Genomic DNA, 26,365 nt, shown 5'->3' with positions numbered 1-26,365 from the left:
TATCCTTTAAACATCTAGTAATTCAACGCCATAAAACCACTTCTCACATGTATACAAAATACTGAATAATCAAAGACAAGAGAATGGCTTAGATTATTATGTCCAAAGGACTACAGCTGGAGCCAATCTGAGACGAGCACCATCCTGAGTTCATTCTTCTGGGGCTATGTGGTGATGCTGGCGCCAGCCGGGTGGGTGGCGGACAGGTTCGATGCGAAGAACTTGTTGTCGGCCTCGCTCATCCTCTCCGGTATCCTCACCATGCTCACAGAGGTGGCTGCAGACACTGGCGGTGTGGTGCTCGTCTGTGCGTTCAGAGTAGTCATGGGTCTCACTCAGGTACGTGGCTGTGACATCCTTACAAGGAAGACATTATTCGTGTAGTAATTGTCCTGCTCACCGCACACAGAGTAACTACATTAACATACTTCACAACTTCAGATTCTGTATTTAAATTGACTCTCACTCGTGCCAACAAGTTAAGAGATCCACAAAACAACATGAGGTAAGTCGTTATGGTGTGGACTAAGATGGGTTGTAGCATCGTTGTAACACATAATACATATGTATAGACACATGTTTTACAACTGGCCATGGGGTGTGTGTGGCACTTACAGTATACCTTCGGCATACACAATATCATTATAGTCAATAGATATATATGATACAAAACAGGTTTCCATACAAGACATGAAGCTAACTAGCAAAGCTTGTGATTGTTGCAGAAGCATCCTGTATAAGTCTGTAAGATGTAGGTGTGGCAGCAATCCTTGGGTATAGAGAAACACAAAGAGGTACCTCACGTAAGAAGTCTAGGGAGCACGTTGACTGCACAACACTATACCCAACTTGATTTGCAGAAGAATTGTGCTTTGTGAGTAGATTTGAAATTTGGGTTCTACTACGAATTTGATCTTCGTGATGTATCCACTTTTACACGGAAAATTACATCTTTCTTATGAATATCTAGGAATATTTACAGCAGAATCGTACCAATGCATAAAACCCAAAAATCTTTAATTAAAAAGTATGAGAGGTGCCCAATAAGCATATTTCTCTATTTTAGAAAAGAATTACACACAATTTATCATGATGAAATAATTTTATTGACGTTGTACAATACCGCTGTTGCTTTTCTACATAGTCGACATGTTTTTGCAAGCGTTTTTGGTAACGTGACATAAGTTTTTCCAAGCCAGTGTTGTACCAATTTGGATCTTTTGCTCGTAACCAGTAGTTAATGTGACTTCATCACCCGTGTTGAAGTGCTTACCTTCAAGACAGTCTTTGTGTTGAGGGTGCATATGAAAACCACTTGGAACAATATCTGGTGAATATGGAGGATGCGAGAGCATTTCCAAGTTGAATCTTCCGAGGACCGCCTACGTCATTCGAGCTGCGCGATGCCAACCATTGTAATCAAGGGAGAGAACATTGTGAGACAAAAATCCACGACGTCTTCTCTCAATGGCAGCTCGCAGATTCTTCAAGACATTACAACACTTCTCTGCATTAATTGTGGTGTTGCGAGACAGATAGTGAACGAGTAACGACCTCTAACAGCACCTAAAGAGGACTGACATTACATTCCCAGTGGAATGTATGACTTTCGCCACGTTTCTTCCACACCATACTCTGGCGATTCGTCTCAGTTGTCAAATGAAGGACTCAGGTCTCAACCCTATGCGAATGCCCACGCAGCTTTTTACATAGACAGAGGTTAATCCCCGATGTATATCAACAGTGGACTGTCGTTTCACTGCGAAAAATCGAATAATAGAGTGCAGCTCTCAAGTGGACGAACTTCGTAGTGGTAACTCCATGCTACTTGGCAGCATACTGGCAAGCTACTGCAGTAATCGTGGTAAGCCAGTGTGATCGTTGTCAACACATACCAGTCGAATTCGTCAGTCCTCGCATGTCATGGTTTGCAACTTTGCAGGGAAATATAATAGGGAAACTTACTACTGGATGACCCTCATAAAACCTTTCAGAGTCTTTCCAGTTTCCGCAGTGATGAACTTTCTTTTGTTTTATTTCAAGATCTAGACTCACAGCTTCATCTATGAGAGCCCCCAAGTTTTTAGTTGATGCTGCAGCCATATAAATTATCTCCTCCCCCTACCCCCCACAACGAACCGTGAACCTTGCCGTTAGCGCGGAGGCTTGCGTGCCTCAGCGATACAGGTAGCTATACAGTAGGTACTACCACAACGGAGGGGTATCTGTTGAGAGGCCAGACAGATATGTGGTTCCTGAAAAGGAGCAGCAGCCTTTTGAGTAGTTGCGGGGCAACAGTCTGGATGAATGACTGATCTGGCCTTGTTAATTAACCAGCCTTGCTGTGCTGGTACTGCGAACGGCTGAAAGCAAGGGGAAACTACAGCTGTTATTTTTCCCGGGGGCATGCAGCTTTACTGTATGGTTAAATGACGATGGCATCCTCTTGGGTAAAATATTCCAGAGGTAAAATAGTCCACCATTCGAATGTCCGGGCGGGGACTACTCAGGAGGACGTCGTTATCAGGAGAAACAAAACTTCGTTCTGCGGATCGGAGCGTGTAATGACGTCTTTTAATCGGGCAGGTAGATTAGAAAATTTAAAAAGGGAATTGGATAGGTTAAATTTAGATATAGTGGGAATTAGTGAAGTTTACTGGCAGGAGGAACAAGACTTCTGTTCAGGCGAGTACAGGGTTATAAATACAAAATCAAATAGGGGTAATGCAGGAGTATGTTTAATAATGAGTAAAAAATACGAGCGCACGTAAGCTACTACGAACACCATAGTACACATATTATTGTGGCCAAGATATACACGAAGCCCACACCTACCACAGTAGTACAAGTTTATATGCCAACGAGCTGCGCAGGTGACGAAGAGATTGAAGAAATGTATGATGAGATGAAAGAAATTATTGAGATAGTGATGGGAGACGAAAATTTAATAGTCATGGGTGACTGGAATTCGATAGTAGGAGAAGGAAGAGATGGAAAAGTAGTAGGTGAAAATGGAAGGGGGGTAAGGAATGAAAGAGGAAGCCGCCTGGTAGAATTTGCACAGAGCTTAACTTAATCATAGTTAAAACTTGGTATAAGAATCATGAAAGAAGGCTGTATACGTGGAAGAGGCCTGGAGACACTGGGAGGTTTCAGATAGATTATATAATGGTAAAACAGATTGCAGATGCGTTGAATGTTATCACCATTTCTCCGTCGAACCATTATGTAGCGAGACACGAAACTCTCGCCGACAACCACAACGGCAACTTCATTCAACGTCGGTGTATTGCAGCGTCTTTCATGTTCGCCTACTGGCCCCTTGTCTGATCTGATCACTAATTTGTGATCATCTGAAGGCATCTTCCTAGTTCAGTTGATTGTGTTCATGTATGAGTTGTAGTTGGATAATAATTTTTCGATTTTCCTCACGGGTTATGGCACAACGCTGATTGATTTAATCTTCAGGATTTCTGAGGAAATAAATCTGAAGGAAATTGGATCAGCATTCAATGGCGGCAATAATGCTCTTGTACGATGGTGAACCTGTCCTTGAATCTATAAACGCGTGGGCAAGTTATAGATTTGCGAGCCTCGGTGAATCTTTGTGAACCGTTGACGTTTCTTTGTTTGATGTGCCTGTGTACGTGATCTGTGATTAAGACGATAAAGAATTTCCCTCAAAAGATCGGTAGAAACATCGTTCTTCGATAATATTCGCCCCAAATTATGTCATTTGGAATGAACTGTTGTACTTTTGTGCACTGATCAGCCAGGACATGTTGACCTTCGACCTACAATCCATATCAATCCTTCCAGGCGATAGCAGCGTCACCTGTCGAGGAATGACTGCTAGTCAGACATAATCGGTTTAATATTTCGTTCACCTTCAGCAACCGTAGTCGTATGTAAAGAAATAATAAGCAACCAGTTGCATATAAGAAATTTAATTTCTTGTCTGGTTTTGGGCACTTAGTGTCCTTCTCCAGAAAGCTTAACCTTCTGAAGAAGGTCACTAAGGGCTCGAAACCAGTCAAGAAATTAAATTTTTCATGTGCAACTGGTCGCTTATTATTTCGTTTTTTACTCACGCACAGCACATGCAGTATCAGTGAGCGTGCTGTCCCTGTGTAGAATGGGGAAGACGCGCGATCTATCTGAGTTTGAACTGAGTTCGAGTCTCGGTCCAGCACACAGTTTCAATCTGCCAGGAAGTTTCAATTTGATTAATTTTGTCTTTCATTTGTCAAACTTTTTGGACTTCTTATAGACGTCTTTCTAAAAGTATCAGAATTAATAGAACTTACCATTGTCAACATGTTTCCAAAGGTATCTTAAGTTCCAAACGATCTTCCTTCTTTTAGTTACATAAGAAGTTAGAAATTTATTACAACTGACTAGAAAGGATGGAAGTGCCATAAACTGATCATTAAGAAAATGAGATCACAGATATCTGATTATACGGACGTTATTCAGTAACTTACCAAAAATGTGTAGAGCATTCATACAGTTTTATTGTTCTGATGTACAATTGATGGTGAGAAAGAAGTAGAAAAATACCGTACATTACACTTTTTAAAATTATTCATCTACATTTCAATTTGCTTGTGCATCTGCAAGAATTCTGAAACTTGTATCGTAAGAAAATGTTAAATGTCAGTCGAAATTCAATGTCTTTATCTCAACTTCTTTGTCAAATATTTAATAAATTGAAAACATTCATATATTATTCATTAATAATTATATTATGTTATATTATATGATTTCTTAGTAGCAATATCTCTATTAAATAAGAGCTACTTCCATTCATTTAAACATTTAATTCTCATGTAGGCCTACGGCTAAGAAGAAATACCTACTTTTACTAATAATCTAATAGAAAGATTTAGAAATTAGAGTTTGTTTGATAGTCTGTAAGCATTTCACAGTAAATCATTGTATGTGATTCATAAAATCTCATTTTATGATATTTATACAATAAGAAGTAGAAATCATTATCTTGTGTCAATGATAGTGACTGGAGATGAAACGGATATACAACAGCCAGCCAGTATCAGGCCTGTCTGGCACAGTTTACTGTCTGGCTGGGAACCAACCAGTAGGCCAAAATCTGAAGTATACTGAATTTTCAATAAATTATGAAAATGTCACAAAATCGACTTTGTTTAATTCACATATAAGATACTCTAAACAGGGTAAGCATGCAATATCTTCCCATCAAAAGACTGAGAAAAAATATATTTTAACAAAAGAATAAATTAGTGTTCATACTATTACTGATACTCAAACTGTTGCAAGCTAGTCACAGATACATTCTGGCAGCTTTATCAGATTCTGGCACTGCGTCGCATTAGCTGACCACCAAATACAAGCATCATGATTGCGAATGATTTGAACTATCTTCAAATAACAGTTAACCCCACTTTTAATTGTGTTTGTTTCTTGACCATCACACTGACTATTATTATTTTCATTTACTAACTCATTAAAGAAATTCCAAAACGTGTCGTGAGCTTCGCGAGCCATCGTTGATTCAATATTGTCTGCTCTACTTCCTTCAGCTGGCATTCGAGACTATCTGATACTAGTGGAAAGTTCTTCGCAGAATTCGTATAAGACCTTCTGCTGAGCTCTTTCAGTTTCAACAATCCCCAAGCAATCTGTGTTGAATCTTACATGTAGAAAGTTTTCAGTCAAGCAATTTGGATCTTCATTTAAGGAGCTGAAACGACTTTATAATCCTGCTCTGGTCTGCTGTAAGTGAGAGGTCCTTTGTGCTGTTTCAACCGTATATAATTACTTATTTAATGCCATAACACGTAGTTTTACTTTGGATGCGTGGGAGAGATGAGAACTTATTTTTGTTATTTCTCCAAGGGCTTCAAAAGCTCAACTGAATTCTCCATCAAGAATTACTGATAAGACATGAAATTAGTAAGCGTACCAGGAATAACTAAATGCAGTGACATAGCCCGTTTTTGTTTCAAGAGGGGCTCTACCACATGAAAGGTGTTATTCACTCTCGTGCTGACATCTTCTCCTTCTGCTTCAGGTTGGACCTTCAATGACTTAGTTATAATCCTCTGAAGTGAATGGACCGAACATCTAGAAGGATTATACTCAGCCTCCAAAACAACTGCGTCCATGTTAGCACCTCTGTCATTATGAGTAAATACAGGGTGTTACAAAAAGGTATGGCCAAACTTTCAGGAAACATTCCTCACACACAAAGAAAGAAAATATGTTATGTGGACATGTCACCGGAAACGCTTACTTTCCATGTTAGAGCTCATTTTATTACTTCTCTTCAAATCACATTAATCATGGAATGGAAACACACAGCAACAGAACGTACCACCGTGACTTCAAACACTTTGTTACAGGAAATGTTCGAAATGTCCTCCGTTAGCGAGGATACATGCATTCACCCTCCGTCGCATGGAATCACTAATGCGCTGATGCAGCCCTGGAGAATGGCGTATTGTATCACAGCCCTCCACAATACGAGCACGAAGAGTCTCTACATTTGGTACCGGGGTTGCGTAGACAAGAGCTTTCAAATGCCCCCATAAATGAAAGTCAAGAGGGTTGAGGTCAGGAGAGCGTGGAGGCCATGGAATTGGTCCGCCTCTACCAATCCATCGGTCACCGAATCTGTTGTTGAGAAGTGTACGAACGCTTCGACTGAAATGTGCAGGACCTCCATCGTGCATGAACCACATGTTGTGTCGTACTTGTGAAGGCCCATGTTCTAGCAGCACAGGTAGAGTATCCCGTATCATGATAACGTGCTCCATTGAGCGTAGGTGGATGAACATGGGGCCCAATCAAGACATCACCAACAATGCCTGCCCAAACGTTCACAGAAAATCTGTGTTGATGACGTGATTGCACAATTGCTTGCGGATTCTCGTCAGCCCACAGTTGTTGATTGTGAAAATTTACAATTTGATCACGTTGGAATGAAGCCTCATCCGTAAAGAGAACATTAGCACTGAAATGAGGACTGACACATTGTTGGATGAACCGTTCGCAAAGTGTACCCGTGGAGGCCAATCAGCCGCTGATAGTGCCTGCACACGCTGTACATGGTACGGAAACAACTGGTTCTCCCGTAGCACTCTCCATACAGTGACGTGGTCAACGTTACCTTGTACAGCAGCAACTTCTCTAACGCTGACATTGGGGTTATCGTCAACTGCACGAAGAATTGCCTTGTCCATTGCAGGTGTCCTCGTCGTTCTAGGTCTTCCCCAGTCGCGAGTCATAGACTGGAATGTTCCGTGCTTCCTAAGACACCGATCAATTGCTTCGAACGTCTTCCTGTCGGGACACCTTCGTTCTGGAAATCTGTCTCGATACAAACGTACCGCGCCACGGCTATTGCCCCGTGCTAATCCATACATCAAATGGGCATCTGCCAACTCCGCATTTGTAAACATTGCACTGACTGCAAAACCACGTTCGTGATGAACACTAACCTGTTGATGCTACGTACTGATGTGCTTGATGCTAGTACTGTAGAGTGATGAGTCGCATGTCAACACAAGCACCGAAGTCAACATTACCTTCCTTCAATTGGGCCAACTGGCGGTGAATCGAGGAAGTAAAGTACATGCTGACGAAACTAAAATGAGCTCTAACATGGAAATTAAGCGCTTCCGGACACATGTCCACATAACATCTTTTCTTTATTTGTGTGTGAGAAATGTTTCCTGAAAGGTCGGCCGTACCTTTTTTAACACCCTGTATACACCTACATCATACTCCGCAAGCCACCTAATGGTGTGTGGCGGAGGGTACTTACAGTACCATTATCTGATCACTCCAACCCTGTTCCACTAGCGAGTAGTGCGTGGGAAGAATGATTGTCGGTAAGCCTATGTGTTGGCTCTAATGTATCTAATTTTCTCCTCGTGGTCAATACGCGATATATATGTGGGGGGGAAGTAATATGTTGTCCGACTCCCCCGGAAAAGAACTGTCCCGAAATTTCAATAGTTATTCTGTCCGTGATGCACAACGTCCCTCTTGTAACGGGGAGTCTGTTTAGCACCTCCATAACGCTCTCTCGCCAGCTAAACGATCCCGCAACGGAACGCGCCGCTCTTCGTTGGATCTTCTCTATCTCCTCTATTAGTTCTGCCTGACAGGGATCCCAGATAGACGAGCAATACTCAAGAATCGGACGAAGGAGCTTGAGTCTGATGTCTGCTTTTCCCAGTATCTGTTTTACGAGTATATGGTTATGCCACTTAAGGTCGCTCTGGATACGCTTGGATATTTAACAACCGTAGTTGTCTCCAGCTGTTTGTCATCAATAGTGCTGCTGTACAGTAGTGTATTTCTTTTCTGTCACAGCCTGCATCAATCATCAATTCTCTGCTGGTCGTTCTGCAAATTCTTACTATCTTCTGGCGTTGCCACTTTGGTATAGACAACTGCATCATCTGCGAATAGCCTTAAAGAGCATCCGACGCCTTCTACTAGATCATTTATATGTATTTTAAACAGCAACAGTGCTATCACTCTTGCCTGTGGTACTCCGGATATTACCTTTACATCTGTGTATTTTGTTCCGTTAAGGGCGACGGGCTGAGCTCTATCTGCAAGAAAGTCTTGAATCCAATAGCAAGTCTGCTCCGATAAACCATAAGCTCCTATTTTTTTCATTAAACGGCAATGCGGGACGGTGTCAAATGCCTTACTGAAATCAAGGAACATGGGATCAACCTGAGCGCCGTTGTCCACTGCGCTGTGGATCTCATGGAGGAACAGAGCGAGCTGAGTTTTGCAGGATCTCTGTTTGCGGAATCCGTGTTGATTTTTATAGAGGAGATGTTAATTTTCCAAAAACGTCATAATTCTTGAGCATAAAACATGTTCCATAATTCTACACCAGGTTGACGTCAACGATATAGGTCTATAATTGTGTGGATCTGCCTTACGGCCTTTCTTAAAAACGGGAATGACTTGCGCTTTTTTCGTCAGATGCCTTTCGTTGCTCAAGCGATCTACGGTAACTTACTGCTAGAAGGGGAGCAAGTTCTTTTCAATAATCTTTATAGAATCTTATAGGTATTTCATCTGCCCCAGACGCCTTTCCACTACTAAGCGATTGTAGCTGCTTTTCAGTTCCACTATCGGTTATCTCAATATCTGCCATTTCGACGTTGGCACGACGATTGAAAGCTGGGACAGTGTTGCGATCTTCCCCGGTGAAACAACTTCGGAAGAACGAATTCAGTATTTCGACCTTCTCTCTGCTATCTTGCGTTTTGGTGCCGGTGTGGTCGCTGAGAGAATGAATAGATGCTTTTTGCCCACTTACTGATTTTACATCCGACCAGAATCTCTTAGGGTTTTTTCTCAGGTCGGTTGACAGCATCTTACTTTCAAAATCATTGAACGCTTCTCTCATTGCTCTCCTTACGCTCATTTTCGCTTGTTCGTCAGCTAGGTTTTTACTTCTCTTGAATCTGAGATGAACTGCTCTTTGTTTACTTAGCACTTTTCTAAGATGGCTATTAAATCATGGTGCATCTTTCCCATCCCTTAAAACCTTACTCGGAATATACTTGTCTAGCGCATATTGAACGATGCCTTTGAATTTTTTCCATTTGTTCTCCGCATCTTCGTCCTCATCACCGAATGTTTGATACTGACTGCTGTGGTATTCTGAAATTTGTATCCTGTCATCCTCGCTGAGCAAATGTATCTTCCTACCTTTTTTAAAATTCCTTCTAGGACCCGTCGTCATAGATGCTGTCACAGCCTTGTGATCACTGATACCTTCCTCTACGTTAACTGATTCGGTAGATTTAGGTGCGATTGTTGCCAGGAAGTCTAAGACGTTACCCTCTTGAGGTGGAGCTCTATCTGCTGAAGGTAATTTTCGGACAAGACATCCAGGACAATGCCACACGGTCCCTGTCTCTGGCACCAGTTTTGATGGCATAGCACTCCCAATCTATAGCTGGTAAGTTGAGGTCACCCCCTGTTCCAATGGCATGATCCGGAAAATTACTAATGATATTCTGCAAGTTCTGTCTAAAGCGCTCTACAACTACAGATCCTGACCAAGATGGTTTTTAGAAGCATCCGATCACCATTTAGGGCCGTTCTTTGATACTCAATTTGAAAATGCATTTTCCTTTGGAAAATATCCCTGCGATTTGCTACAGATAAAGCTTCTTTTCGACGCAAAAAGAGACAGCCAAAGGTGCAACTAAAATTGATGTTCATTTATTCTGTTACCGGTTTCGGGCTATAGCCAATCTCAAACCAACCAATGTTTGTCGAGTAAAAGGTCCGCCAAAATAGCAGTAAATAAAGTGCAAATGTATACGTATGGTCGCAGCTACTATTCGTCAATCAACGTTCACTTTAATTAACGTTAGGTAGTACCATACGCTTTCGTACACACTATGTTCACTTCTATTTTGACGGATAGTTTATTTGGCAAACATTGGTTGAATGGGTGTAGCCCAAAATTCGTCACCGACTAAATAAACATACTAAACACCCCTCTGGTTGATAATAAGCGAATGGTATGTTTACATTGTGTGCACGCTTCCACTTAGGTTGCATAATGCAGTTTGAACCAACCTGTAAAGAAATGTACTATTACTCCCCAAGGGTTTAGACTTCAGAAGAATAGCTGCCATCAGTGTTCCTAAAATATTCCAATGAGTTAGGAAGGGGACCCTTATCTTAGAAGATAGTAACTGTTCCATGAAATTGTATTCATTGGAATCACTTTTTCACATGGTCGGTCATTACAATGCTCAAGGGCAAACTCAGGTATTCTGGTATTAAATTTCTCAAATAACATATAAGTCTGGCGCGCCCTGTGTTATCTGCCCTTGCTGTTCTCGCAATAGTTTAAGGATTGTTGGTTTGGATATTAAATTACATTTCATCGGTGCTCGTTTCCAAATTCATGTTTGTTTGTTTTGCTGTGGAGTAACGTGCGGAATGAGTACTGCATTGTTAGACAGCCGGCCGGCCTCAACACAGAACTCATCTGTTTTGCCCCTCGTTCGTTGCCTGTGACTCAACTGATGCGAGCAACCTCGGATAATGATTCGCTCGCTCGTTTTTACTCACTCATCCATCGTCCCGTGTTGCGTTCTGTTACCCGAAACAACTGGTCAGCTGGAAGGAGATCAGAAACGCCTGCTTTCTTCCACCCTCGAAGTTCACAGGGCAACAGTGTGGTTGGTCCACCCGTTAAAATCATTGTTACCTACAGCACACGCACACTTCCCTCTCTCTCTCTCTCTCTCTCGTTTTCTTCATGCCAGGAAACTGCTTATCGCTCCTGCTGCTATCCTCGGTGCATCTGCATTTCTAGTGGCAGGATGTGATCTTGGTGATGTGTTACAACGACGCTTTTACAAATAATAATCATTAGCTCAGCTCTACACTCTACTTTCCCCGTTTTAACCTTCTGTGATGTTACATAAAAAAGGAAATTTTTTATATTTAACTATCTTTTTATAGCCTCATCAACTTTATAAAAAGAGGCGTCTTTAGCCTGTCATAAAAAACCATGAAGTTATGCCTTGTTATGCGCATCGGCTGTCCCTTTGACAGTAAAATCCTTTAATCTAAGTTATCTGCGTCCTTTACTTTACAACCAGAGAGATTATTTTTAAGGTTATCTAGGTTTCCTCAGCTTCAAAAATGGTTAGTCTGAGTGGAAACTATGTTAGTGACTTGTGAGTGTGTCAGTTTCATTTCCTCCATGCAGTTAGTAATTTATCTTCCCTACTCCATGTTGCACTTACAATTTCAGTTAGTTTTGTATCCAAAACTTCAGTTTTGGACTTCCATGCTATTCTGCCATTTTCCTGTTACTGCTTCTGTCTCTTTATCTCTCTGTTTGTTTGTCTGAAACAAAAACTCCTCTAATACTTTGTGGATGTTTACTGCACTGACCGACATCATATCTTTTCCTTGACTCTTTCTAACTTTATAAAATACATATTTTATCCTTCCCTTTATTATATTCAACTTGCCATGAACTCATCAACTCTAAACTTTATACCTTGGCCTCTATTGGCTCTGACATGAATCTCTTTCTCTAAATCTCCCTAACAATTCTCCTCTAAGTTGCATACTCTGATGCCTACAACTTCTTACAACACCTCGCATGCTCGTTTGCATTGAGTGCGTTGGATAAACCCATTATAAAGATGTCATCTGGCGCTTCCTTCTATCATAAATACCAATAATACCTATATAAATAACTGACATGGCCTCTAAGGTCCACCATCTAAATATTTCCCTTCATCTCCTAACTAATCCACTAAATTACAGGACCATATAGTTAACATCGATATGCAGCAGGCTTTTAGAACATATATTGTGTTCTAACACTATGAATTACCTCGAAGAAAACTGTCATTGACACACAGTCAACATGGGTTTAGAAAATATCGTTCCTGTGAAACACAACTAGCTCTTTATTCACATGAGGTGTTGAATGCAATTGAAAAGGGATTTCAGATCGATTCCATATTTCTGGATTTCCGGAAGGCTTTTGACACTGTACCACACAAGCGGCTCGTAGTGAAACTGCGTGCTTATGGAATATCGTCTCAGTTATGTGACTGGATTTGTGATTTCCTGTCAGAGAGGTCACAGTTCGTAGTAACTGAAGGAAAGTCATCGAGCAAAACAAAAGTTTCCCCAAGGAAGTGTTATAGGGCCTTTGCTGCTCCTTGTCTATATAAACGATATTGGAAGACAATCTGAGCAGCCGTCTTCGGTTGTTTGCAGATGACGCTGTCGTTTATCGACTAATCACAACAAACTGCAAAACGATTCAGAAAAGATATCTGAATGGTGCGAAAAGTGGCAATTGACCCTAAATAACGAGAAGTGTTAGATCGTCCACATGAATGCTAGACGGAATTCGTTAAACTTCGGTTGTACGATAAATCAGTCTAATCTAAAAGCCGCAAATTCCACTAAATACCTAGGTATTACAATTACGAACAACTTAAATTGGAAGGAACACATAGAAAATGTTGTGGGGAAGGCTAACCAAAAACTTCATTTTATTGGTAGGACACTTAGAAAATGTAACAGACCTACTAAGGAGACTGCCTACACTACGCTTGTCAGTCCTCTTTTAGAATACTGCTGCGCGGCGTAGGATCCTTACCAGATAGGACTGACAGTGTACATCGAAAAAGTTCAAAGAAAGGCAGCACGTTTCGCATTATCGCGAAATGTGGGAATATGGGAGAGAGTGTCACAGAAGTGATACAGGATTTGGGCTGGAAATCATTAAAAGAAGCGTTTTTCGTTGCGACGGAATCTTCTCACGAAATTCCAATCACCAACCTTCTCCTTTGAATGTGGAAATATTCTGTTGACACCGCCGTACATAGGGAGGAACGATCATCACGATAAAATAAGGGAAATCAGAGCTTGTATGGAAATATATAGGTGTTCATTCTTTCCGCGCGCTATACGAAATTGGAATAATAGAGAATTGTGAAGGTGGTTCGATGAACCCACGGCCAGGCACTTCAATGTGATTTGCACAGTATCCATGTAGATGTAGATGTTGATGTAATGAAAGAGTTAGGCGTCTTACCAACATTAACCAAATGGAGTATAACTGTTTACAGTGACCCACATGTATTTATATTCTTATGGCATCCTCATATTTGTTATACTGTCTTATAAGACAAGAGTTTCAAGATGAATTATATATTAATTATTAAATTTAACATCATATGTTAATATTTAAAAATATTTAACATATCAACTTCATAAATTAAGATACAATAATTTTTTACAGAAAAACTGGTGAGAAACATTTCTGAATCTAACCATAGTATTTCTTTAGGTGACTCACATGGTATCTACCCAATGATATTCCTGTTTTGGGATGTTCTAACTCCACGGCATTTTTATGGATAATCTTACTAATTTCCAAAGGCCCCTATATTCTAAATAGGTTGTGTGATGTTTCATGCTAGGACTGTGTTCGCTCTTCTCTCTTCTGCCCATTGTATGTCATTCTATTAATATGTGTCATAGCGAAGGTGTCTTGTGTTAGGATTGGATAGTCATCCGAACAGTCCACATTTCCATCTCCTTGTCAGCTCTCGACTTCCCTGGATTAGGACCTCGAATTTCTTTTTGATCTTGGTATTCACCAGAATCATTTGCCTTCAGTATTTCTTGGTTGGCTCGTGTCAAACTGTTTGGTCCTGCAAAATACTGGTTCTGCTGCTGAAATCCCCCTGATCTACTATTGTTTCCGTCATTTGACCAATTCTGGTTTCTCCTATCAAATCCTTCTTGTAAAGATCCTTGATTGTTGCCAAAATTATGCTGTGGTTGGTAATTTCCATTTGAATTGAAAGATAGACTCACATTGTTGTTCCCATTGCCAATTCCATTCACATTATGAAATCCATTCCCATTCCTCGGCCCATTATTCCTATTATTGTTGCGCATGTTTCTCCATTTTCCTGCGTCTTCTTCACTGAAGCTAAATTACAACTCATGAAGTACTCCTTTAAACGCTTCTATATTATCGTCGCCCCTGTCCGCCAATGATTATTGATATCAGAGTGGCAATTTCATTGTGGACATCCTAGTTAATTTTCTATTGCTCTTCAGATTATCCAAACATTCGTTCCGTTTCGCCATGTCATCGAAGAACATAATTGGTCTCTTATCTCCCAAACTTTCAAATGATTTCTTCTGTAACAATCCATATTTTATCCATTCTGCGCCTCCGCAGACCTTGTCAGAAATGCAGACTTAAATTCCTTAAATGAATTGCACATTTACGCTATCCTCTGCAAGGTATCATCAATCGCGCCATCCATATTTCCACACAAAAAATCCAATACATGTCTGAACAGTCAATGTTGTGGATGATCTACTTCAAATTGATTAATAAATTTTCTTGGGTGTAAGCTACTCGCAATTTGCGTACTGTTAGGAAATGATCATTGCCAAATCGATTTCCTGCAGGCATTTGTGCCGAATTCTGGTATGGTAAGTAAGAAATATTCTGTTGCTGGGTGTTGAATCTTTGCAGTGGCGTACAATTGCCTGTTTCAAGTAACTTGTGGCGTATTTCGCCAATCCTGTAACGTATGCTGTACCGAAGGCAAATACTGAGTCGTAGCATAACTCGTACTGGCTCCTATTGTGGGCAGTGGTGTAATAAATGGCGTCTTCTGAACATCCTCCATGCGCATAAAATTCTCTGTTGGGTGAGTCGGTTTCCTGTATTCTTCCAGCGTCTGACGGTTGCTTTGTTGCGTGGGCGCACCTGGTACTAATTATATTTTGTTCTGCAGAAGCTCGTGTGCTGTACTCTCTTTTTCTTGTAAATTATCTATAAACACCTTTAATTGTTCTACGTTCTGCGACGTGCATTCGGCTTGCTTAATTAAAGAAAATGAAAGTTTCTTAACTTTGGTAAGTACATCCGTTTCGTGTTCTACAACCGTGTCTACAGACACAATGGATTCTGAAACATCACTGCCATTGTTGGTACGTGCTCCTATTGTTTGCTTCAGTTCGCTACGAAGTTGCACGAATTGTTGTTCGTTTTTTGCGGTTATTTTGCCGATACGGCTGTCAAACCTCTTCAGCCCGGCTTTTGTCACTCTTTTCTGGATGTGACTGCCTTCAGCTATCTGGCATACTTCGCTCGTAGCTTCCTATGCTAGTGAATCAACACGTTGGCTGACTTTTTCTCGCTTTGTTAGTGTTTCTGAGCGCAATGTATTGAACTCTACATATCTCCTTTTGTCCTGCCATTAGCGACCTAATTTCTTCTCACGATTATTTGGCCTCTTTACAAATAGTGTCTAATCGTTAATCAATATGAACATGCGTATTTTCTGATTTCTCTGCCTGTACCCTTGTTTCATGCCTCTGTCTTAGCACTCGATTACTTAATCCCTGTCACTGTCTTTGCACTGGATTCCTTTATGGCTCGATTCCTGTATCCCTGCTTCGGTCTTCTGACTCAAATGCTCTACAGCTTTATTCGAATCCTGCATCACATTGAGTAAATGTTGGAACATTGTCGACGTATCTGGAACGTTCGTTCTTTCGTCTGCAGCTGTTGGAGACATTCTTTCTCCAAGTTTACTATTGATCTTACTTTCTGAATGTATAACACGATCACTGACACTCCTTTGTCTCCCTACACTGACATACGGGATTGAACCTACTCACGTTCTGTAATAGTTCTTCCACTCGCGCATGATCAGACTCTGGTTCTGTGTCGCTGGAATTTTCTGCCTGTCTGTGACTACCATGCTTTATGTCTCTCTAAGATTTTCACGACATTTACTCTGCATTGGGTGTGGTGAAATGACAACATCTTCGCCTACCATTCTGAACTGATGTATTTCACGTGAGTCACTACTCTCAAAGTGTTGCGTCTCATTATCGTCACCATCGAGATTTTCTACTCCCTGATTTACCTTTATTCTTTTCCTGTCTGTCTTTTCGGTTCCTATCTATGCTGCATTGCCTGGGATCTAGTCATCATTCGATCATAAGATTTAATGCGTCTCCAGAAAAGCATGAATATGGTATATTATTCTGATTCTCTTGGTCCATTTCCTCAATATATCCAACCACTCACAACGCCATTTTATTTAACACATGTGTTGGAACAAAATCCAGCATAAGAACGCCATTATAGATAGTGGGGCGAGGGCGAACTGTTGGAGAATCACTACTGCTCAACTACACAAAATTGCTCAGTATCGTAAAATTGTCTTAATTCAATTAAATTAATCCAGATAAATGAGTGCAATCAGCTAGTGTGTCACACATGTACTTCAGTTATACTTCTCCTAATATGTGCAAGCTCGAAGTAGGAAGTTTGTATTCAGTCAAATCCTATGCTTTCTTAACAATTGCGTTGTTAATTAATTCAATAATTAACCATCATGGCAGGGTCGCCATTATCTAAACACCCCTCTGGTTGGTAATAAGTGAATGCTATGTTTGCATTGTGTGCACGACTTCACTTAGTGTGCATAACACTGTTTGAACCCAACCTGTAAGGAAACATGCTATTACTCACCAAGGATTTGGACTTCGGAAGAATAGCCACCATCAATATACCTAAAATATTCCAATGAGGTAGAAAGGGGACCTCTATCTTAGAACAGATAGCAACTATTCCCTTTAACTGTATTTATTGGAATCACGTTTGCACATGTTGGGCCATTACAATGTACAAGATTAGTCTCAGGTATCGCCTGACAAGGGACCCTGGTATTAAATTTCTCAGATAACATAAACTATAAAAGATCAATAATATCACAAAATTCAGGATACTTAATTATTTTAACTGAGAGGAAGACTCTCTGGTCGAAGACTATCCTATGGTTGCATCAATGACTACAAGTGTAATAAGAAATGCCAAGAAAGGAAGGAAAATATATTTGCTTAACAAGAGTGATAGGGCACAAATCGCAGAATATCTGAGTGACCACCATCAAACGTTCATTTCTGAGGAAGAGGATGTGGAACAAAAATGGAAAAAATTCAGAAACATCGTCCAGTACGCCTTAGATAAGTTCGTACCGACTAAGGTCCAAAGCGAGGGGAAAGATCCACCGTGGTATAACAATCATGTACGAAAGGTACTACGGAAACAAAGAAAGCTTCATCATAGGTTTAAGAGTAGTCGAATCATAGCTGATAAGGAAAAGCTGAAGGAAGCGAAAAAGAGCGTAAAGAGAGCAATGAGAGAAGCATTCAACGAATTCGAACATAAAACATTGGCAAACAATCTAAACAAGAACCCTAAAAAGTTTTGGTCATATGTAAAATCGGTAAGCGGATCTAAATCCCCTATTCAGTCACTCGTTGACCACGATGGCACCGAAACAGAGGACGACCGAAGAAAGGCAGAAATACTGAATTCAGCGTTCCGAAACTGTTTCACTGCGGAAAATCGTAACACGGTCCCTGACTTCAGCCGTCGCACGGACGCCAAAATGGAAAATATTGAAATAAACGATATCGGAATTGAAAAACAACTGCTATCACTTAGTAGCGGAAAAGCATCCGGACCAGACGAGATACCCTTAAGATTCTACAGTGATTATGCTAAAGAACTTGCCCCCTTTCTATCAGCAATTTATCGTAGATCGCTGGAAGAACGTAAAGTACCTAGCGACTGGAAGAAAGCGCAGGTCGTTCCCATTTTCAAGAAGGGTCATAAATCAGATGCGAATAATTATAGGCCTATTTCGCTTACGTCAATCTGTTGTAGAATAATGGAACATGTTTTGTGTTCTCATATTATGACGTTCTTAGATAATACAAATCTCCTTCATCATAACCAACATAGATTCCGCAAACAGAGATCATGTGAAACTCAGCTCGCCCTATTTGCCCAAGAAATTCACAGTGCCGTAGACACTGGCGAGCAGATTGATGCCGTATTCCTGGACTTCAGGAAGGCATTTGATACGGTTCCGCACTTACGTTTAGTGAAAAAAATACGAGCTTACGGAATATCGGACCAGGTTTGTGATTGGATTCAGGATTTCCTAGAAGAAAGAACACAACATGTCATTCTTAACGGTTCAAAATCTGCAGATGTAGAGGTAATTTCGGGAGTACCGCAGGGAAGCGTGATAGGACCTTTATTGTTTACAATATACATAAATGACTTAGTTGACAACATCGGTAGCTCCGTGAGGCTATTTGCAGATGACACGGTTGTCTACAAGAAAGTAGCAACATCAGAAGACTCGTACGTACTCCAGGAGGACCTGCAGAGGATTAATGCATGGTGCGACAGCTGGCAGCTTTCCCTAAACGTAGATAAATGTAATATAATGCGCATACATAGGGGCAGAAATCCATTCCAGTACGATTATGCCATAGGTGGTAAATCATTGGAAGCGGTAACGACCGTAAAATACTTAGGAGTTACTATCCGGAGCGATCTGAAGTGGAATGATCACATAAAACAAATAGTGGGAAAAGCAGGCGCCAGGTTGAGATTCATAGGAAGAATTCTAAGAAAATGTGACTCATCGACGAAAGAAGTAGCTTACAAAACGCTTGTTCGTCCGATTCTTGAGTATTGCTCATCAGTATGGGACCCATACCAGGTTGGATTAATAGAAGAGATAGACATGATCCAGCGAAAAGCAGCGCGATTCGTCATGGGGACATTTAGTCAGCGCGAGAGCGTTACGGAGATGCTGAACAAGCTCCAGTGGCGGACACTTCAAGAAAGGCGTTACGCAATACGGAGAGGTTTATTATCGAAATTACGAGAGAGCACATTCCGGGAAGAGATGGGCAACATATTACTACCGCCCACATATATCTCGCGTAATGATCACAACGAAAAGATCCGAGAAATTAGAGCAAATACGGAGACTTACAAGCAGTCGTTCTTCCCACGCACAATTCGTGAATGGAACAGGGAAGGGGGGATCAGATAGTGGTACAATAAGTACCCTCCGCCACACACCGTAAGGTGGCTCGCGGAGTATGGATGTAGATGTAGATGTAGATGTAATGTCGACCTGAGCAATATTACTGACTCTAAAAAAATGTATTCTTTCCCCACAACTGTTAACCAAACGTGGCATACGAAAGAAATACGTTAATTTCGGAAAATATTACAAGGAGGACACGTCTTCCTCTTTGAGCTTCGTATCACTGGAGTAAAAACTGGTGTGTGACACGACATTTACATTTAATGGCGTGCTGCATTCTTTACCTTGCGTTGCACTGCGTCGTCGGTTGGCTGCTGCCGTGTGTCGTCGGATCTGTAAATCTATCAAAATTCTATACTGAACCTAGCTCATTATGTATCAGCACGCTTGCCCTACGTTTTTGTGAAGCGAAAAACGTTAACTTCATCCTAGTCTGCTTTTAATGGCTAAGCACAAGCGCAAGGCTGGCGCACCGTGTGTTACTCTGCCCTTGCTGTTCTCACAAGAATTTAACCACGAATATATTGGCTCTCTTCGTTCTCCGCTCAGGAGATTTATGAAAAGAATTCATCCAGCTCTTGACTGAATTTTGGAGTTGGGTGAGCAAATGTTCTCACCAATACATCTCATTTCCCTGTCGTCACGTCAGAGCGGGATGCCCTCTGACGACGACGTCTCAAGGGAAAGTGCCTGTCACGTTGGGCAGTTGTGCGTCTCCTCAGCCTAGTTTCTCTTCCCTCTACAGTGGGGTTGGACACGGGATAGAACAGCCAATGGCAGTCGCTCTTGCATTTCTTTTAGCCATGGCTGCCAATAAGCAAATGGCCTAATAAGTACAGTGTCGTACAATTCGCTGACTTTCAAGTGAACAGCCAGTACTGTTACCTCCGTTATTAACCCTTTCACTGCTCATTTACTCTCAGCGGCTCCCACTCTGTGCGCGTTATTTTCATTCGGTGCGTATATATACGACTGTAGCAGTCTACGGTTATTATTGAGATAAAAATGAGATGCAAAATCCAGTATTGTCGGTGTAAATCGTTTCCTTTTTTTAAAATCTTTGTTCAGAAAGTCTTATTTTGTTCAAAAAAAGGTACTTTATCAGCAGAAAAAAATACAAAACGTATTACATTAGTAATACTTCAAAATGTGATATCTCTCGAAACAAAAATTCAAACATAAAGGCATATTACATTTTACACAAATGTATCTTGTGTCATTTCGTTTATCATGTTTTGTGCACACCTTCTCTGGGCAGCCTTCTTCTTTGAAGTTCATGGGATTAGCGAGATAAAGTGGCGCTCGGTTAGGCGTAAGGGATTGTCACCATCAGCCCATCTCCTTCCACAACGTCCCTCGGCTTGCGGTTGGTGGTGAATCTCTAGATCTCCTTGATAAGTTTCTGTTGAAAATCAGATACTGAAATATTTCGTCCCGTTTAAGTTTTATATAATCCACGCGCATTGAGCAGAGAGAGTTCCGCCAAATGAAAAAAATACTTTTTATATCATTTTACTGTTTTTCGTACACATTCTACTGAACTTCGCATCATGTCGCTTCTGTCGACGGCCCCAATATTTTCAGTGTCGTTTACGATACAAGTTGGTTTTGTTTTTGGTTCATTCGTGGTTCTGTCAATTTTGTCAGTCGCTGTAATTTCGCTTGTATGAAGAATTGAAAGTATCCTCACTTCCCGCTTGTGCTGCCACTTCAGAGCAAGAAGTTTATCTGTTGACATAAACTCGATCTCACCTTTTCTAAGTTTTTTTGATAAAGCAGGGATGCCTTTGCGGTTTGTTCACACAGTTCCACAGGCATTAGTCACTCTGTCATGCAAATAAGAAAATAACGTTGGGCTAGTGTACCAATTGTCAACATATAATGTGTGACCTTTACCAAGGTAACGTTCAAGTAAAGTGAGAACAATGCTTTCAGGTATTCCAACATTTACACCAAAGTCAGTTTCTTTTTTTATGTCTGTTGCTGCACCCACATAAATAATAAAGTTAAGAATGTAACCAGTTTCACAATCACATAACACAAAAAATTTTACACCACATCTGTGGCGTTAGGAAGGAATGTACTGCTTGAAGAAAACACGATCTTTGAAGAGAACTAAACTTTCGTCAATGCACAAATTTTTAAAAGGATAGAAAGCACCTGGAAATACTTTTCTTGAGTGATGCACAATTCGACGTAATTTCCAGATTTTGTCATCTCCAGGTTCCTTACTGTTATCAGCAAAATGTAACATTCTAAATAACACAAGATATCTATCTCTCGACATGATTTGCGCAAACATTGGAGTAGACAGTAACTGATCATTAGTCCAATAACTGTTTATTTCATTTTTTCTCACTTGAGCCATCAGAAAATTTACAGCAAGGAAACAGTAAACTTCGTCACTGTTTGTGTTTTTCTAACGTCGCAGTCTTGAGTTTTCATTGGCATCATTGCAAAGGTGTTCATAATATAAATTACATTGCTCAGTTATGTAGCTCACAATTTCTTGGCTAGAAAAAAACTAGGAAGCAGTCGTATACAGTACATAAATCATCTAAATTGACGATTTTGCAACCGGAACCACTGTTATCGAAATTATACATTTCAGGGTCCAAATCAGAGTCTTTCCATCTAAAATCAACTGTTTTGTGTCTCTTAGGAGTTTTTTCAGGCATACGCTCAGGCTCTTCTCCGGAATCGGAGAAAGACTCGACGATAACATCAAAATCTGGATCTGCATTTACTGGTTCAACGTTTGTTGATTCACAAATATTTTTTTTATATTTGTGGTGACAGATTTGTCTGCCAGCTCATCGCCGTCACTATTGACCACCCATAATCAGTTGGATTGGGCATGATGGATTCCTCGTCGTCACTTTGGTTTAGAATACTCAGCAGCTCGTCGTCTGTAAACGGACGGTAACGTCGCGTCATTTTATTCGGTAACGCGGAAACGGCCGCACACAAACTAGGTAATATAGCGATAAGAATGAACTCAGCAGAAAGAGAATTTGGCATTCAATAGTCGTTCAGGAATTTCCTAGTATTCCAACAATTAAACTGCAGACTTACGCAACAATTACCTCCGACTCGCTGGCCCGATTGTCGACGTTATACGTAACTATACTACTGTAGCAGCGAACCGCTGTAAGTATTTTTTATAACAAATAGTATATATACGTCTGGAGCAGTGGAGCGATTAGCGTATATTTACGTCTGGAGCAGTGAAGGGGTTAACACTCCATCATCCACAAGTCATGTCCTCACGCGCCGCTCACGTGATACACTGTTCTTTCCCCGGTTTTCTGCCGTGTCCATCACTTGCGCTTGACTTTGACTAGGCTGTGGCGCTGCAGGCCATGGTGTTACAGCGTGGCTAACTGAAACTGGCATCCCCTCCAGTGATGTTTCCACCCTGTTTCTACGTAACATAAACATGCAAATTTACATAAGGGAGTTACTCTCGTCGCTCTCGCGTATTAAATCTCAAACAAGTGAAATATTCTCACGAAAGTCCGTCCATGTTTCAAAACCAGAGTCTTGCAAGACTGTAAACGACACATAGAACTGAGGCACCCGACATATAAGGTGTCCAAAATACTGACGCCTTACAATATCAATTTTAGTTGCAACTCTGGCTGTCTCTTTTTGCATCACAATCTGTCAGTGAGTTGCTGTCCCACTATATCCAGCACACTAGAGTTATGTAAGCTTCTTTGCTGTATTTTCTGCATCTTCAGAACCTTAATAAAGCGTCACATCAAGACCTCCATGTTTCAGTTGCGATGGGAAGCTTGTTCTCGGAATCTTGTAAATTCGGTCCTTTCTATGATAGATAATGGTTCGTTGTATAGTGCAATCATATCTGTATTAAATAATAATAATATTTTTTGCCTTATTCATTGTGTACGTCCCAAAGCAATTCCTGGCATAGTTCTTTTTGTTGAAGATGAATTTGTGTTGGGGGTGGCTGAAGACAATGAAACTTTGAGGGAGGCTGTAGATTTATTAACTGCTTAAAATTTATCTGGGTGTTTCGTTGTCAAATGATTTTCATACCTAAAGTACCTGTTAGGGAAAAACAATATGTCGTTAGGATTAAGTTATATTATATATTGTCTACTACTTCAAATGGTTTCCTATAACTACATTTTGCAAAAACATGTACGTATCCCAAACAAAAATGAAACGAAATGAGCGTATGGCATTGTTGGCCAAGACGCCGCATCTGGGGAAGTTCGACCGCCAAGTGCAGCTCTTATTTCAGTCGACGCAACATTGGGCGACTTGCGCGCCGGTGATGAGGATGAAATGAGGATAAGGACAACACAACACCCAGGCACCGAGCGGAGAAAATCTCTAACCGGGCCAGGAATCGAACACGGGCCTGCTTGCATAGGAGGCGAGCATGATACCACCCAGCTAATCAAGCGGACAATTTTAAATAAACCGAATAACCGACAAATAGATACCTAGTTAACAGTATCAATCTATGGAAAAATACCTTATTTATCAGTGTAATAAAACAATTCAAAAGAAAAGAATAGAAGACAAACTAGGGCGTTGGTATGTATATCCTCTTTTCATTTCTTCACTTTCAATTCGGCCCAAAAAAAAAAAAAAAAAAAAAAAAAAAAAAAAAAAGAAATATAAGCAAAATTTTTTATTTTCAACGATTATAACGAAATATTAGCATAAGGGCGATCTATTCTTTATCGATGACATTTTTTGTAATTTACCTTGCAATGAACAAATAATTTTCAGATATACATCACATTACGACAAGTTAAAGTATTCGCATTTCGCAAGAAATCAAATAGTTGAGTCACTCAATTGATATGTCATTCGTTAGCTTCACTTATGAACGACGATGCCCGAATTCACCCGAATCTATCCGCTCGTCCGCGCCTGACTTCTGTGAGCTCGCTCACACTACAAGTTACGACATACTCCGTGGAAATGTTCAGCCGATTGTCGACCGAACATCCAGGTAACAGGACGGCCGGACATCTGGTATCCGGCCAAACAACTATCCTTTTCATCTCTGGTAATGACAGTACTGCTGCAATGTTTTCTTTCCCTAAATTTTGTCTTACCATAAGTTTCCTTGGTATTTTAGGGCTTCGTATACCCATGCACACATTCCTTGCTGGCAAAATGGATCCCACCCAAAGAAAATTATGTTTTGGGAACCGCTGTTTACACAGGTAACTTATGTTCAGTATGGCTATTTAATTTGCTTCTAACTGTTTCATCTGTATAGAGGAAAGGTGCCTAATATGAGACACACTTTTGTAAACCCATTTGAAAGACCCAAAAGTAAGTGCAACTGTATTTTTTGTGATGGTAATAATATCTTGCATTATTTAATTTTATCATACAATTATCGTATTTGCAATAATAAACAATCTTTCAGAGTAGTTATTAAATCTTCACAAACAAGGCATTTCGTAGAAATGAGATCAAGGTTTCCTAATATGAGACAGTAATAATATTTTGCTTTAATTATTTTATTACAGAATAATGACATATGAAAATACAATTTTAAATGTCCATCCATTTCTGTTATCCTTCACTTATTACACACTACTTAGGTTTATATTTACGACATCCGGGGCAAACAAAATTGTCTTCTGTGACACCGCAATCTTCATGAGCCCAGCGATAACATTTGGTGCCCTGTGCCCATTTCTCCCCGTGTTTGCCTTCAGAAAAGCGCCCAGTACAGAACAGACACTCTGCGTCATCGTCATCACTGCTGTCTGAATCCCCACTGTCTTCAAGATGGACATCGGATGCCGAGTTACTAGATTATTCTTCTGCTTTAAGTCTACGATTTGAAGATTTTCCACTCTTCTCTCCAAATAACTTTCTGGCTGTTTTCTTAGCTTCAGCCTCTGATTTTTCTGTTTAGATTCTTGTAATTGCTTCACATAAGGAGTAGAAGTTAGTAACGCAGCAGAGCACGAACGCGATGTTTGACCTATTTGACTCTCTCCAGGCGGTTTTGCGATGTGTGAGAGAGGTCTGATGTCAGCCAGGCTGACAGCTTGACCATCACCATCAGTAGTTTCATTTTCGTTTTTTGCATCTCTTTCTCGAAGAGCGTCAGCATGGCGATGAATTGAAAACTCGTGTTCCCGAAAGATGTTTCTGTTGCATGGGATGAGACCTGTTTTTTTGAAGGCATTCACAGATGCTTCCATTGTTGCTGCTCGGTTGTAAGCTGCCCCAAATAACCCGGCTCTTAATAATGGGATGATAATACGACCTGGGTTACTTGCCAACCACGTTTCTATCTCTTGAGCATAGTAGGTTTTCAAAGGCCCCATAAATCCGACGTTAAGTGGCTGCATTTTATGCGTTGAGTGAGGTGGCAAACATAAAATATGAACATTGTTTTCACGTGCTTTATCTAACACATCGTGATTCTTTCTGTGGGAATAATCCCCATCAAGAATCAAAATGACAGTGTCATTTGAAGATGACCTTACATGACTCACAAAATGATCAAACCACTGAGTAAAAATGTGAGTTTGTATCCAGTCACTTGGATGACAAGCTGATATTGATCCAGCAGGTGCACCGTCCATCAATTCCTGCTTAATATTCTTCCTTGGGAAGACGATTAGTGGTGGGACATAAGTGCCAGCTGCGTTCATACACGTTACAACTTTGATGAGATTTCCCCTTTCTGCTGAAGTCATGACAGCAACTTGTCTCTTCTCTTTCATAGCAATAACCTTGCTGTGTTTGTGCTGCACAGACGTCACCCCAGTTTCGTCAACATTGAAGACTGGATGAGGGTTATGGTTGAATTTAGATAGCACAGATCCGTATATATCAAAAAATCTCCCCGCATTTTCTGGAGTGAAAGCTTTCAT

At 40.7% G+C, this 26,365-nt stretch overlaps 1 protein-coding gene across 1 annotated transcript in view; it reads left to right on the top strand.

The window, feature by feature from the left end:
• The window catches only part of LOC126455945 (sialin-like), a 194,820-nt gene that overhangs the window by 10,113 nt on the left and 158,342 nt on the right, over positions 1 to 26,365 (top strand). Inside the window, exon 4 of the mRNA XM_050091705.1 lies at positions 109 to 307. Within this exon, the coding sequence (XP_049947662.1) occupies positions 109 to 307 (199 nt within the window). The remainder of the gene's footprint in view (positions 1 to 108; positions 308 to 26,365) is intronic.

The sequence above is a fragment of the Schistocerca serialis genome, chromosome 1 (genome assembly GCF_023864345.2).
Source record: "Schistocerca serialis cubense isolate TAMUIC-IGC-003099 chromosome 1, iqSchSeri2.2, whole genome shotgun sequence".
NCBI lineage: Eukaryota > Metazoa > Arthropoda > Insecta > Orthoptera > Acrididae > Schistocerca > Schistocerca serialis.
Note: the sequence above shows the minus strand (reverse complement) of the source record. Positions and strands in the feature narration are given on the sequence as shown.